Here is a 16,263-nt window from a genome sequence, read left to right on the forward strand (position 1 = left end):
AAGTAACCAGGCATAATAAAATTAACGAACTTGCAGTGGTGGATGCAGATATATCTGCAAGGCATCTCCTCCTGTTCTGAGATTTTTTTTTTTTTATTGCATGGTTTGTCTGCAGCATGCTACCCTATGCCGTTGGGGATGGTAATTTTTGTAGTGTGATGATAAACAAGACTCATTGGCCAAAGAGAGATCCCTTTGACATTGCTTTGGTGAATGTACTTCATCACAGTCTTGTTGTGAATTGCTGTCAAATAGCTTAGCTTATATGAAGCATGAAGGATGTGCTGGAAAGATTAATTTTGTCAGGTATACCTATGACAAGGGTAACTAATATCTCAGAAGGGAGAGTTTACAAGCACTAGCATGATTAGCCCCATCATCTTGTTTCATAATTAATTATGTTTATTCATAGATGAAGCTGTGATTTCTGTCTGAAAACCAGGAAGTTAATCTCTGATAGCCATAATGAAAATTAAATTGCTCTTCCGGAACTGCCATCATTTTCTGTGAAGAATGCAATCTTAAGTCTTTAGAATCCTGATGGTGTTGTGAATGCATATGTGTTTATAATCTATGTGGTCATGGAGTTTTTGTTTTTTTTCTCTCCAGTTAAACCTCTGAGTACCACCCTTTTCAATGCATGTGTTTTGTAATACTTTTAAGAAAAGGAGGACAGACTTGAGTCCACTGACTGAGTTCTTTGTGCCTCTTAATAGGACAGGTATTTTTGTATTATGGAAAAAGACCTCAGATTTTACTGGGTGAGGTTATTCATCTTGAATTTGTTAGAATTGAATTTGATGGTGGATACCTGGCAAGAGTTTAAGTTAGAATCCAGTGTTGCTACAAACAGTTCAAGCTTTACCTCCTCAGATTTAAATTTTCTGTGTGGTTTTGGTTTTTGGTAAGTCTTGTAGATTTTATAGAACCACTGTTTCTAAAGCCCATTTGTTTTTTTCATAGGCAACTTTCCACTTCTGCTCATGGTTCATCTTTGTGCTTTCTGCTACATGTAAATTTCTTCTGCATCTCCTATCTATTTTGTCAGCTTCAGGAAGTGAATCAGTGTCCCCAATGGATGATAAACTGCTTATGGTGAACTACACCCATTCTTTAATTGAGGGATTATCAGTATATTTGGTAACCTTTGGTATAAAATGCGGAGATTCCTTAATCACTTCTTTGCTTTTTTGTTTAATACAGAGATAAAAAATAAGCTGATGATCATGCCTTGCATTTTCATAGTTATATATCAGTAGTCCTTAGTTTCTGGTGAAATTAATAAATTTTACAGAAACAATTGTTAGACAACTGTAAATCAAATTTCTTGAAAATTATATATATGGAAGTAAGGTAATATGTGTGTTACAATGTTAGCTATTGAAAATTAACAATGCATCTGCCAATGGTAACCCAGTTTGACAAAAATAATTGCTTTTGGTGTTTGACTTAGTCAAAATTTTACTGTTTGAAAACCCCCTTTATTCTGTTACACCATCCATGTTCAGAGATCCTAGGTGCTGTCTTCTAAGAAGGAATAGGTGAAGACTATTATTTGTTAATAATAGAGCAATTCAGTGAGAATAAGAAGATAATAAGTGGGTTATAGCTAAATGACTAAAGATGTAAAGTAAAATATAATTTTGGCTTGGAAGAAGTCTGCATTGAATTTGACAAGGATAGAATTCACAGAAAACAGTATGTGGAAAACAATAAAAATGAGATGGGGAACATAGGAACATCAATGTGTTTAAGTCCGAAATAAAGCTTCTGAATATTTATTCCAGATTTTTTTAAAATCCTTACCAAAGAGCTAAGATATCTTCCTCTTTTTTTCCCTGCCTCCTATTAATCTCCCTATGTGGTGAAACTCCCACCTTGAGTGGGTGTTTTGCTCGCTTTCCCCTACCAAACAACTTAGCAAAATCTGAGGGCCACAGACTTGCTTGAGGCAGTGCTCGGGTGTGGTTTGCCTCCTTCAAGAATTGTTTCTAATTGTAGCATTGGGCCTGTGGAGATACAAGGTTGGCTTCCGTAGGGAGGCATTCTGGAGGTGCAGAAACAACCAGTATTCACTTTGCTATTTTTTAAATCTAAAATCCTGTTACCCCCTCAAAGTCAAGGTGATCAAACTTACCGTGACCTTGTCATCATCTTTTTCTCCCTTTTTCCTTTTCCATGGCATCTCTTTCTTCCTACTTGTTTATAGATATCATCCTTCAATTCTTTTCCAGATTGAAAAGAGAGAAACATTTTCTTAACACAGTTGCTTACTCTTCTCAGAAGGATTAATTGCTTTTCCAATTTTGGAAAATATTTTGAGATATTTTGGAAGATTGCTGCATGATACTGCTGTGCTCTGAACTTAATGAAATAGCATCAAAATATACCAAGATGTTACTACTAATAAAAATTCAGCTTGTTCAGGCACAGAATACTTATAATATATTTCACGGCTCAAAGGACAGTGTGTATGCATTGCTTATGTATCAACTGCTGAATCAGCCTATCGACTGGGCTGTAGACAAAAGTGATCCATAGCAGTTTGGGAGCTGCAGGAAATCAAAACCTGTCCCCGTGGTTCAGCCGAGTGACCACACAGGCAACTGCTGCTGCTATCGATGGTGGGAGTGACCTGGTTTGGCACTGCCTGAAACAGGAGGTTGGTGGTCCTGTATGAGGGGTGTGAAGGAGCAGGAGGGAGGCAGGCATGCAGCTGGGCCATCTTGTGCTGTGGATGCTGACAGCTGGTGCTGTGTTGTGGAAGGTGTGAAGGAAACCTGCTGTAGGCATTCCTTGGCTGTCAGCTGTGGCCCATGGTGGTTTGCCTGTGGTGCCTAAAGTGACAGTGATGACTGTCTTGTGGCTTATAACTTATCCAGGGTAAGCCTGGATTCTCAGGCCTGCTGCTGTTCCTAAACATGGAAAGAAAATGGGACAGGAGAAACAGCTGCTTCTCACTTCATGTGAGGGAGTTTGGTCAGCTGGCTTGTTTGTCCTTGTTACTACCTTCTGTAAGGGAAGAAAGGTAGCAATTGTTTAGGTTGATGATTGAATTAATTAAAATCCAAGAGATTTTTATCACTGACCTCAGTGTAGCCAGGTAACTGTGTTATGCCCTGCTCTGGGGACTCAGCTAATAGCTTCTTGAGTAACAGGAGACGTGGTCATACTTTTCAAAGAGAAGATTGTTGGGAATCATCTACTGTTAATGTGGACTGTGAGCAAATCATTCAATGCTGTCTTTATAAGCTGCTTACAGCCATATTCAAATCAATTAAATTGCTTAATTTCTGTGTTTGCTGTGCTTCTTGTTCAGAGCAATGGTCAATAATAATACACAAGGGAGTTAATTTTCAGCAGTATTGGATGGGATCAGCTACATAAATGTCTATTAATGCAGAGATGGAGATAAGTTCAAAAGCAGCTGTGTTGACACATGTGAAGATGAATGCAGAGAAATAGATTAGTCTCAATTACCTAATTGCTTCTAATGAAGTTCAGAATATTTTGGTTTCATTACAGAGTAATTTTTTAATTGCAAAGTTAATTTTTTTCTACTTGTGAAAAGGAGAAATGTTAATATCTCTTTATATTTTTTTACAGACCACTTTCTGCTTCTGAACAAATCAACTTTTTTAAAAAAATAAGATTATATATTCAGCAGCAGAAGTATGATGAAGCGGTAAGTCTGTTTTGCTATATGTAAATATTTTGTTTTCTTTAAGTTGAAATTAACTGAGAACTAAAACTTTTTTCCTTCCTTATGATGTACATCTCATTAACTCAAAACCCCACTGTATGTCTCAAATTTTAGATTTTGATACCAATTCCAATAATAATACTGACTTGCAGTATTTTTCTCATACTTCTTTAATGGTTTGTTACTATTTCATGGTATAATAACACAGTGTGTCTTTTTATTTTCCACAGTAGGGAAGGGTAAATTGGGAGAGAAGCTGAGGAATGTAGTTAATTTTGTTGTGAGTTTGCACTACTTAGACTGCTAGTTGCATGAAAAAATTATAGTATCTTCTTCCATCATAGATCCTACTTCATCTCATCCTTTTTTTACCTGAACCAACTCTTCTTGGTTTTACTTTCACATTTCAGTGTGTCAGACATAGAGCCATACATGGAATTATACTTCCCAGTTCCAGTATTACTTTCCTAAGAATTTGCTAATACTGTGTGACAGGGTACTTGATGGGTGCAGTTGACCAGTGTTTGTTTTCTGATGTTCACAGAAAGAATTTGTAGAGCTAAATTATGCCAAGAAGTCTTTTATTTTAACAGATTTAGTTTGGTCATTGACTACTGTGTTAAAAAGTACATGAAAATATTGAATATGTAAGATTATATTTAACTTGCCAGATACATGGAAAAAATCCATTATGTGTTAGAGTTCAGTTATTTTTTTTTTCCTAAAATGATTCTTAGGGTAATAAATTACTGTTGTATGCACAGGACAGCTAAATCTATTTTATGTCTTTTTACTTGCTTTCTTGTAAATTGGAAATAGTTCAGCTTAAATAAATGGATCTATTTTGCTGTGAGAGAAGGTTTTCCTTTTGATTTCCTAATACTTTTGCTTAGCTGTCACATTTACTGATTGGAGACATTTTATACATTTCAGGAGTAGAACCTGCCATTTTGTTGTTGCTTATATGTAAATTTTACTCCTTGTTCCTTTGAGTGCTCCAGGTGTTTAAGTTCACTCTTCATCACTAACACAGACTTGTGCCTGTGCCCTGGTTATCCTCAGCATCCTGTATTGCCATGTAGGAAAGTTCTTCCATTCCCAGAACCTGGGGTGCAGATGATTCTTTGCCTTAACCTTGTAACTCTTTGCCTTGCAAATGTGCACTCATAATTGTGTAGAATACATGTCTTTTGCCCACTGGCAGGCTTGTGATCTCTTCAGTAGTTGCTGTACCTTTTTCTGTGTTTCTTGTTGAATCCCAACTGGATACCTGCACATATAGAAAAGCTTTATTGTCTATGTTCACCTTCTTATTGTACTCTTCCAAATCACACAGATGAGCTTCCCATCTTCAGGTAAATCACAGGGGTCAGCACATGCAATTGACACTGTGGGAAAACCCATGGTCATCATCATGGTGTCTCCCCATGGAGGTATTGAGTTGAGGGGGCCTGTGATTAGACTGGGTACAGCCCTTCTTGTTTCCAAATGATTTATGTCCTGAGAGCTACAAGCAGCTGCTTTGTAAATGCATCTGGAACTCCAGTTTGGTCTCTGAATTCACTGCTGGTGCTTGTGGTACCAGGTACTGTTGAAGTGGAGGGCATCAAAACCCAGGCAGGGAGTACTTCAGGGTGTGGGGAATGACCATGTTTCACCTGCATCCCTAATCCTCCTCCTTTGTAAATGAGCCTTCAGAAACACATGACTGTTTTTTATGGAGGCAACTTACACTGGAATATGTACAGTCAAATACTTGTGGGAAAACCAAATGGTGTGCTTGGTAGTAGGTGGGGTTCATGGTGTGCTATCTGTGTGGCTTTCACCTTCTAACCACTGTCATGGTCAGGAGGAATGGTGATGGAGCCAGGTGATGGTTGACTTGATATCCAGCAGGAGTCCCAAGCAGTGTGTACTCCAGCAGTTGGTGCTGGCCAAAACACTGTACCTGAGCATGGGGAGAACACATGCCAGGAGTGGTGGAGCCGCTTGAGCTCACTTAGGTTGATTTGTGGGATGGGGGGCTCACAGTCTTTAACACATTACTTAAATGTTTTGTCTGCCTCCAGGTATCCCTGTGCAAAAACCTGATTAACCTTGCTTTGGAAGGCTTGTCCTACTACCATACATATGATAGGTTATTCCTGGGTCTGAGTATTGCAATGGGTTTTGTGGGCTGGACGACTTATGTGATTTTGGTCATTATCAAGGCCCATACCGATCTGACCAAGACTGTCCCAACTAATAAAAAGGTAGGTTGGAAGCATTCAATTATTTTTTTCTATCAGTTTTCAGCATTACATGTATGCTAAGTGACACTGTGCAGGATGAATTGAACACCTTACACTACTTTTGACTTAATGTGGAAACTGGCAAACTGCTGAGTTTTTGGTCTGCTGTAATCTTGTGTAATGTTGCTGTTAAATTCATTGATTAGGATCAGTATTCCTACGATGTGTAAGTCTGAGTGTGCAGTACTGTGCTTTCTCAGTTTTTCTTCCTACAGCTGTCCATTTGAGATGCTAATGCAAGTGTGAGAAAACATAGTGATTTAAAACTATCAAAGAGTCTTTAACCAGGTTTCATTTTCCTAGATTTAATTAAACAGGCTTAATTTTCAGTATTAACAGCACTTGGTTATTACAATAATTGTTTGGAAGAATACAGATTTCAGGCTTCCTGTTTCATTGATGTTCTTCACTGTAAGGCCAAAAAAGCCCCAGTATGTAAATTATTTTATTCCTGCCCTCTTTGGTAATTTTGCATCTGTTTTCAGAAACTGTGCAGTCCAATCATGGCATTTTTAAAATGTATAGCCTGTTTTGATAGAAGGTGAACTGTGGTTTCATAGAAGAGTGTGCTCTCTTGCTCTCTGTGATTTGTAAGTGTGCAGCAGAAGACATCAAAGATGAAGGAAGCTCTTTTTGACAAGATTATTGTGGGTTGATTTTTCACAAAGTATAAAATTCTTCTCAGTCATTCATCAGGAAAAGAGAGACTTCAAAAAGGTGAATAGGCAAAAAGCTGGCATTTCACTAGAGAAGGGTTAAAGCACTTGAGGGGAGGGGAAATTCTCCCAAACATCGAGAATTTGTTTCAGAATAAAAGGAATTGTTTCACTTTGTAATGTAAGTGAGAATGAGCACTCACTTAACATCTTTACTGCCTTCAATATATTACTCTGAGAAAGTTCCTATCATGCTATCTTGAGGTTTTTACTACTGGCTGAAATGAGATAGTCTTGACCTTTTGTGAAAATGCTCAAACAAAATTAAAATGGAAAATATTCATAAGTGCTGTACTGCATGATTTAGGTTTTATTTCATCAAATGGCTGAGAGGAAATAATCCAGGATGCATGTTATGTTAGATACAAACAAAATAATTGCAATAAGTAGGCTGAATATTCAGGCATATTAATAACTACATTAAGGACAAATTTGCATTCTTAGTTGGCATAGATGTGAATTTGGTATATTGATTTTACTTGTTGAAGGCAAATTTTATGCTAGTGGCACTGGCAGAAAAAAGCCATGTTTCTTAGTACTTTGTCTATAGAATTTCTCTTCAGTTTTCATAAGAGGCCATTTTCTGTAGAAACCTTTTTTAGTGTTCCTAAATATGTAGAGAATCACAATGTGAGGCTAATGCTTCATATACTGAAGTTATTTGGTTTATAGCTTATGTTGCAGCAACTTGAAGAAATTTGCTGAGACACTAATCTGCCGTTGACAAGTAGTCTCCTGCAAAGCACACCCTTATAAAAGCAAGGAGCCTCTGAGTAATGAAACTGCATATCCTATACATCATCTTTAAAAGTTTTTGGCTTCTTATGCTGCTTTTTTTTTTTTTTTGTATTTTGGTGTAGAATGTTTTGCCTAGCAAGAAGCATAACCTTTTAATTTATTTTAAACATTCACAGAAATGCAAATCTGTCTTCCATTTTCAATGCATGACTGACTATATTGGACTCTATAATATTTATGTCACTATATGGACTAAAATGTTGATTGTGTGTGCTTACTCATTCAGTGATAAATTATATTGTGTGCATATCATATATATGCATATTCATTCTGTCTATATGTCAGCAAATGTAAAATTTAAAACTAATAAAGCAAAATTGCCCTAGGTCAGCTTTCTGTGTGACACATCTTTTCTTAATCTAATGGTATATCTTAGCAAAATTTCTATTTTAAAAATCATTTAGAACTTGCATTTGCTGTCAGTTTAGATCAAGGCAGTTGTACATCAGTTACAGGGAAGGGGAAACCAGAAAAGATGTTAATCCATCTTGGTGAACTGCTAGCTGATTGTTTGTTCTTCTCAACATATTTAACACAGTTGTCTATCTGTCTACCTAACTTTTTCAGAAAACTAGCATTTGTGCAGAAGAAAACAGTGTCTTTGTCATTACCTACACCAAAGCTGCCTTTGCTATGTCAAGTTGTAATACATACAGATAAAATTGTTTATTTAAAACTTTTACATAATCTTCCCTTACCAGTAATTCTTCTGATATCTGAATCTCCCTGAATAAGGAAGAATAGTTCAATGACCAGCTAGAAGGCAGATACAGTGACGGTTTAATGCTTCCCTTTGCACAAATATGAGATTTCTGCTATCTGATGATTAAGGACTGACCTGCCTGAGATATAACCCATTTTAAAATTTTCCTTCTCTTTGAAGTTTCTCCTTAAGAGTTCTCTCTGAGAATGTGTTTCTTTGAGTCCATAATGTTCTAATCTTATATCTATTTTTTTTCTAAGAAAAGCCTAAAGCAGTACCTGTAGGTTAAGATGAAATGCAATAACGTTGGAGCTATGCTTTTAGTGCTGTGCAACCCTTATCCTTGGTTGTATTTTGAAGTTGTGGGCTCTTTGAGGAAGTTAGTGTCTCCTGTGGAAGGTTGGTCAAAAGCCTCCTTTTGTAACTGTTCATAGATCCTGAATACTTGTGGGTTTTTTCTGGTAGGAGTTAATGCTTAATATTTTAATTTAATTAGTTCTCTTGCAAATGTCTCAAGCAGGAAGAGAAAATGGGCTGATGGAATTTTCTTTAAATGCTTTGACTCTAAGGCTACAAACTTGAACTCAATAGGTTATATTCCAATTCTGTTTCTAGAACCTAAATTTGAGAGTTGTTTTTTTCCCAAACCCTTTAGCATCTCTGGCTTCAGATGGATTACAAGTATCAGTTGAACATACGTAAGATTGCAAATATTGGGCCTCTAGATTGTACAGGTGTCTTTCCTATGCAGATTTTACTGCAGGACCTTATGAAGAGACACATTTAGAATTAGATCTTGAAATGCTACTGTATTTTTTTTTAATCTGGTGGACAACTTTGTCTAGAGTTGTGTAGAGACACGTGGCAGCTTGTGTGGTTGTATTAAAATAGCATTTCTTTTGCTGTGTAACTAACAAATGGAAAACAGAGTGTAGTTTAAAACATTTTATTGCTATTTCAACTATGTCCAAATGTTTGTATTTCAGAAATCTACTGTTCTCTTCTATGGTTTTGCTGCTGCTGGAATGATAATAGCTTTTTTCCTGTTGATTCAAACGTGTCCTTGGACATACTATATATACTGTCTCTTGCCAGTGCCGGTATGGTATGCAGTTGTGAAAGAGTAAGTAAAGAATGCAATTTATTACAACTGTTTTACAAGACTGAGTCTACTTCCTTTTTTAAGAGAATTAAATTTTTCTTGTAAGTTTGGGAGAAGAAGTTAGGCACAATTCTATTAAACTTCCTTAAGTGTTTCCTCATGACATTCCAAAAGACTCTGGTTTATATTTCACTTGACATAATGAGTAGTGTCCAAACTGACTTAAACAGCTGCCAGTTCTAGAAGACATCTTTTCTATTAGCAAAACTAAATTAAACTATTTCCATGGAAACATATTTTTAGTATTCTTTCAGCTGTTGCGGAAGAGTGCTAAAATCTTTGCAAATACCTGTAGCAGTGATTTATTTTGCAAAATGGTTCTGCCAAGTGTCAAATCTGTGGAACACCAGCCACTTTTGGAGAATGCATGCTAGTTGTGTTAAGGAATGCGCTCCCATATTGAAATATATTTGTCTTGTTTGGGTGTCCTTTTACTCCAAACCCAAAAATACTTGTTATCTTCTGATTCCTTTTACTTTCATGATCTACTGGCAATTTGTAGATACCCACTCAATATTATTCAGAGAAAATGAGACCAACTGCAGTTAGATAATGAGCTGCCTCGTAAAGCACAGGAAAAGCTAACAAGGAAGGTTTTTCTCTCTCTAAAGCTTCTGAATGTTTCATCAGTTATGACAGACATTAAGCACAACATAACCAAAAATATTCATATACTCAGAGTCAATTTAGGTAGTAGTGCATAATCTGAAGCTTGTCCAAACACTGACAAAGATGTGCCAAATATGTGAGGAAAAAAGCTGGAGAATTTTATTGTAGATTTTCTCTTAAGTAAAACTGGGCAGAAGGATCATCTGACCATCAATCATGGGATCTAGGCATGACCAGCAATACCTCTAACTTTTTTTGTGCTCTGATCCTATCCTTGCCCTGTAAAGGTAAATTCTATGTTATTTCTGAGGTTTTTTTTAATAAATGTTATCTTGTTCCATCATTTTGAACAGAATTCCTGTCTTGGAAGACCTTGCCAGAAATGTTTTGTCACTTCATATTGGTCAATCTATAGGATTCCTCTTGGTTTGTACACTGGGAGTTGAAATACTAGTAAGTATTTTACCCTTATGTATCAACAGGGTATCTCATTTCTCGTGTTCTACCTCTTTGATGAATTAATGTGTTTGATTTTCAGTCCTCTCTTGGATTTTTTTTTTTAATTAGGTCTTCAGCTTTTTCTACCGCTCTGCACTTACTGTTGGCCTTCTTTTTTTTGCTGGCTGGCCAGTGATCACACAGCTGTGGATTCAAGCTAAGGTATTGTATTGCTTTGAACAACTGGATTGCAACTTAGGATGTTGGGAATGCTTTGCAATGCTGCTTTAGATTCTTACTCAGTTATGTTTTTTTTCTCGTCTCTGTCATAAGCTGCAGGTAGCAAAGCAAGGGAATTTAATATTATCTGGGTAGAACTGTTATACAGCATAAGTAATAAAGAGTGCTTAAGTGTTTTGGGGTAGCTATGAGTTAGCTATCAGCTTTCTGTTAGTGATGACTAAAAATGCTTGACTCAATCATATGAAATGCACATCATTTATCAAACTGTTGCAGTGAATGTGGTGTTGACATGTACAATTGGTGAAAGTGTCACCTCTTAACTAATATGATCATTTATTAGGGAAAAAAAATTGAAGATAATGGAAAGGCAGTTGTCAACTCATTATTGTCTGCAATCAGCTGGGACACACTATTCCTTCAGAGGCAGTTTTCTGTATTGCTTTTCCTAAGAAGAAACCTCCACTTTCATGAAGTGGCATGATATTAAATTTAGGAGACATTTCTTCCATTAACTGATTCCAGTATCTCTTATTTCGGGGGTTACCTAAAACCTAAGGGAAAAGGAGTCAAATTGCTAAGTCTTGCTCTCCAAGAACTGTCAAGATGGAGGCTTGTTTTTGTTAATTTACAATTTTTTTTTCTAGTTGAGTAATCAAGTGACTTGTCTTTAAGCTGGATATGCACACATAATATTTTGTAGCATGAAATTTCCTTTCAGGGATATGAATTTGACTTGAGCTTGAAAAATTTAAGTGATACAGTTCTTAATGTTTTTAGTTAAATAAAACACCTTGGATAGGGTCTTTTTTTTTCCTCCCAGCAAAGAGTTTAGAGATCTACTTAGGTGATTATGGTGACTAAATCAAATGGTGTATAGATGCAAAGATTGGATCATGTTACCATATTCTCAGAGTATCCTCTCTCAGTGCTGATTAATTTTCTGCTGCAACCTTGAGGTTATTAGTTTTATTCTTTCCTCCTGTAAGGTCAGTTGTCACATTTCAGGTGCCTGCAATATGTATGAAGGCTACACTTAGAGAAAGTGCTTGTAAGTGTAAGCTAAATTATCATTGTCTTTGATGGGATTTTGACAGCTATAGAAATTAAATTCTTTTCTGTATTAAATTGAAGTCCTGTAATACCAATGACCCCATGTGCTTTTTTTTAGCAGATTTTACTCCTTGGTGATGCAGGATCTTTGCTCATGGGAGATGCTAGTAGCTGTCAGTAGTTCACTGAATTATTTCTTTATGATTAGATGATTGTCTATCCACATGATCTCCTTCTTCTTTTAGACCAAAGCAGTGATCTGGACTCTCCTGTGTGTGCTCCTGGCAATATTTCCATTAATGCCTGTTGTAGGAAGAGAACCAAACATTCCTCTGGTGTAAGAATCTCATCTTGTTCTTTAAATTTTTTATTCCTTCTTTGATTCAAAATTTAGGCTGCCTTTTGGTCTGTGTGAGGAATTGTGTTATTGAAAGCTGGTTGAGACAGGAGTTGAAATTCAGAATTGAAATAACATTGTTAACCTCAGTTATTCACTACTGAGAATGAGAATTGGCTTAATTCTTTTGCCACATCCACTTGGTCTTTGTGTTATTCTGTAATTTCTTGTCAAGGGAAGCATTTCCCACAATACAAAAATTTGCACATTTTACAGGAAAGTAAAGGGGTTCATTAAAGGAGAAGCTTCAGTGGGGTGCAAATATGGTAAACAGCACTATCATATGCGAATAAGAATTTATTCCAAAGCAGTATACTTTTGACAGCATCTTTCTGAATTTGTTTATCCAATTTTGAATAATCTGTCTTTGAATAGCACTCTGTACCTAATTAGCTATTCAGGGAAATAAAACTAACAGGATAGGCAGAGCCCTCTTCTTACTCTGTGCTTCCTGTCTCTCTTCTTTTTGCCACTTCTGCTTCTCTGTCCTGAGTCATCTTTTCTGGTATTGCTTGTCTGATTTTCTGCAGTTGCTGCTTTGCATCATTTTTCCTAGTCCATCTTTGTTATCTGTCCCTCTCCTCTTGTGAGCCACTCTTTGGTCATAGGAGCATTCTCTTCTATCCGGATATGATCCGGGTGGTTGGCCTGAAGGGTTAGGCTTGTGGTCTCTTTGTAGTTACTGCAGAAAGAGTGAATTTACCCTAGGGTGCAATGGCCCCTGCTGAAATATGGGATTTGAGCAGTAATGTGTGATTGCAGGTAGAATTATGAACCCAGGTATTTCCAAGATTATTGACGTTCTGCCTCAATGTTTTCCACTGTGTTTTAAATCTATCTGTTGAAAACCCTTCTTAGTCTTGATCCTTTGGCACATAAGAAATATTCAGCACAGATTTGCTTTGACTTTGTCACAGCCTCTCAGCTGCATGTACACATATTTTTCTCTTCTTTAGAACATATGTGCACAGCTTAGAAATCAAAATGGAATTAAATTACCTGCAGATCTTCCTCTCTGACACTTCTTTATATTCACCTTGCCCAGGCTGTATGTCTTTCTGTTTATTCTTATGATGAAACATTGTACCTTTGAAACACTCTGTTTGTTTGAAACTTTTCAAGGGAGTTTCGAAGCTGGAAAGGTTTGAAGCAGCAATTAAAAATATGTGACACTTCAGGATGTTGCAGATAAGCTGATGGGGGAGAAGGTACAAGAGGGAGAAATCATAAAGCCAGTGAGAAATAGGTGTTTCTGTTCCTGGGCAGCGGTGCTATCTGTCAAGTCAGGGCTTTTCACTACATTAATAAAACTTATGTGGTTGGAGAAGGGAGCTGTGACTCAGCTCAGTCATAAAAAGGAGACATGGGGGTGAAAGCAGGGTCAGATGATCCAGGAGAAAACTGGAGACACTGAATATTCAGGATAGATTAGGAAAGCCAAAGCTCTCCTGGGGTTGAATCTGGTGGGGGATGTCAAGTGAAACAAGACAGTATACAGTAGCAAAAGAAATTTTTTATGTTTTCTGGAATTTTACTGGTTTTTTTGTTTGTTTTTGCAGAATAGCAGCTGGTTTGCTGACCCTCTTGATATCTTTCTTCTCGTTGGCATCTCTGTGTAAAAGCGAAAATAAATACAGAGATAATGAAGATCTGAAAGTATATTTTTATCAGGTCAGTTGTTACTTTTCAGTAACTCTGAATGTTGGAGGGTTTTTATGTGCAAATTTTTACTTACTTTCTAGGAACATGTTTCTACCAAGGCTACAATTTTCAAGAAAGAAATGATTGTTCCTAAGAGTACTCTCCTTGGCTCTTTGAAGAAGACCACAAGCACATATTTAAACATCTTCATGCTGTGTTCCCTAAAGCCCATCCTGTGCATAATTATATTAATTGATATATAGATGTGCATGTAGATTCTGGAGAGTTTGAGAATTTGTCCTGCCTTTGGTCTCTATACCACTTCCAGTGATCTTTGCAGTAGTTGAGTGTGCACGTTAAGGACAGGCTTGCTGGTTCAGGGGGCAGAACTAGTTCTGGTTTCTGACTGTAGAAAAACAATGATACTGAGCTGGTTTTCTCTTGGTTAAGTCTTATTTCAGGTCAATTATAGCTTTTTGGAATAAGTAGGTTTTTTTCATGCTTGGAGCTAATTAAGTTCTAGAGAGCTTTAAGATTCTAATAATACCTTGCATGTCTGATGTCTTCATTTTTTTTTTTTTTCTGGTTTTTACCCCTCAACCTTTTACCAGATGATAGTTTTACTTCAGGACCAGTTTTATCTGTTATGATTCAGTGTGTGCTGGAGTTTCTTGCTGAGCAAAGCAATGCACTCATCATATCAGTGATTCAGGTGTGGAGCTCAAATGGGTTCAAAGGATGGAGGGAAAGAGTAATGAATGCTTAAAATGGCTTTGCCTGAACATGAGTGCATGTAAAATGTGGCAGTGATATCTCTTAATTTTTTCAGCCTACATCTGGAAAAGGGATGTCAGTTACTTTCCTAAGCATTTAGAACATACATTTCCAGTATACTCTGGGCAATGAATTTCTTGCTGGAATGCCTGAAAAAAGCTTACAGTGGCTGGGGAAGTGAGGGAGCAGCCCAGCAGGTGGCTGGCCAGCCTCAACTCACCACACAACTGCTGCAGCATCTCATGATGATGAAGAAATTGGTCTGTAGTGAAAAAGTAATGCCAGATTATTCTTGAGCAAACTTAGAGAATCAGGAAATTCACTCACAGTGATACATAGATGAAAATGTTTTGCCTGCTTATTCTGGAAGTAACATCTTCATTTTCCTCCTAACTTTTAACATTATAAAGTTCTTAAATTGCCCCTTAATCAGAATATATTTTACAGTAGTGATGTCTAATTAATAGTCTCTATTAGATTTTTGTTTCAGTATCTTATTTGGGAATGGAATATATGGCACCCACCATTCACCTTTTGGCTAAGGAAAAGATTGAGAGGTGAGGTTATTCAGATTTAGAAGGATAAAAGGATGTTAGAGAGGCATTATATGTTTCTAAATAAATATCTTGTTTTGAGGTTAGATTGCATTTAGTTGCTTTGAAATGAACAGGAATACAGAAGGAGAATGCCTGTCAGTACTGGTATGTCTAGGAAAAGGAATTTTCTTATTCTGCTTTTATATTTTCCTTTGGACTTTTCAGTGGGAATAGGAAGGGGTGCTCTTCAAAAATGCTCATTTTGAAATCCTGAGTTTTGATTTACACCTCCTAGACAGTTTTAAAGGTGAGATGAATCCCTTGGTCAGGGAAAAATACCTATTTTGATAAATGGTGATCAGACCACTGACATTCAAATAGGTAAGCACACTCAGTCAGGTTCCTGCTCTGCATCTCAGAAGGGATTTCTTAAAAGTATGTTTTGCAGGTCCCCCATAAGTGGTGTTTGGAGGCAGTTATCAAAAGTTGTGTTCCTCTGATAACACTGTTACTTAATGTTTGGGGTCACTGATTAGTTTAAGCCTAAACCAGCTTAAACAATTCTTTGATCTCTGAGAGTTCATTAAGGCTTCAATAATGATGAAGACAGGAATCATTCATAATCTATCAGCTAGACTACTGCAGTGCTTACTGTATAACTTTATTTTTGCTAAAGAGAGCACCAGTTTCTCTTTGCCATCTGTTCCATAGGTGATGTTTGGTTTCTGCCAAACTGAAATGTAAACCACACTACTGAAAGCATGCTGTTTCCTTGGTTTATAATGTTGGACCAAGTCATTATTCCCAGAATGCTTGGATTTCATGTGTGTCCAGGGTGGTCAGTTTATTAGTTTCCTCCTCTAAATTAGAATTATAGAATAATTTTGGTTGGACAAGACCTGTAAGATCAAGTCCAGCCATTAACCTAACACTGCTAAGGTCATCCCTAAACCATGTTCCTAAGTGCAACATCTACATGTCTTTTAAAATGGAAGTGAACAGTAGGAATCCATGTCATTCTGGTGGAACCAGGAGACAGGAAGGGTGTTTTCAACCAGCCTTGTGCCCAGCTTGTGGTGCTGCTTCTCCTGCCGTTCTCCCTGTGGGTCCGTATGATGTTCGATGCTTAGGAGAACTCCCAGCTGGAGTTGCTGGCAGTGTTGGGACTGCAGGTGTCACCCTTGGTTTCTTCTTTGTAGCTG

General features: G+C 37.1%; 1 protein-coding gene across 2 annotated transcripts in view; it reads left to right on the plus strand.

Annotated features, from left to right (window-relative positions):
• Positions 1-16,263, plus strand: part of PIGN (phosphatidylinositol glycan anchor biosynthesis class N) — a 97,410-nt gene that overhangs the window by 53,465 nt on the left and 27,682 nt on the right. For both annotated transcript variants that reach the window (XM_066326109.1, XM_066326119.1), the window contains exons 13-19: positions 3,607-3,685; positions 5,773-5,955; positions 9,198-9,334; positions 10,336-10,435; positions 10,550-10,642; positions 11,959-12,050; positions 13,670-13,781. In XM_066326109.1, coding sequence (XP_066182206.1) covers positions 3,607-3,685; positions 5,773-5,955; positions 9,198-9,334; positions 10,336-10,435; positions 10,550-10,642; positions 11,959-12,050; positions 13,670-13,781 — 796 coding nt within the window. The remainder of the gene's footprint in view (positions 1-3,606; positions 3,686-5,772; positions 5,956-9,197; positions 9,335-10,335; positions 10,436-10,549; positions 10,643-11,958; positions 12,051-13,669; positions 13,782-16,263) is intronic.

This window comes from Sylvia atricapilla, chromosome 1 (genome assembly GCF_009819655.1).
Source record: "Sylvia atricapilla isolate bSylAtr1 chromosome 1, bSylAtr1.pri, whole genome shotgun sequence".
Classification (NCBI taxonomy): Eukaryota; Metazoa; Chordata; class Aves; order Passeriformes; family Sylviidae; genus Sylvia; species Sylvia atricapilla.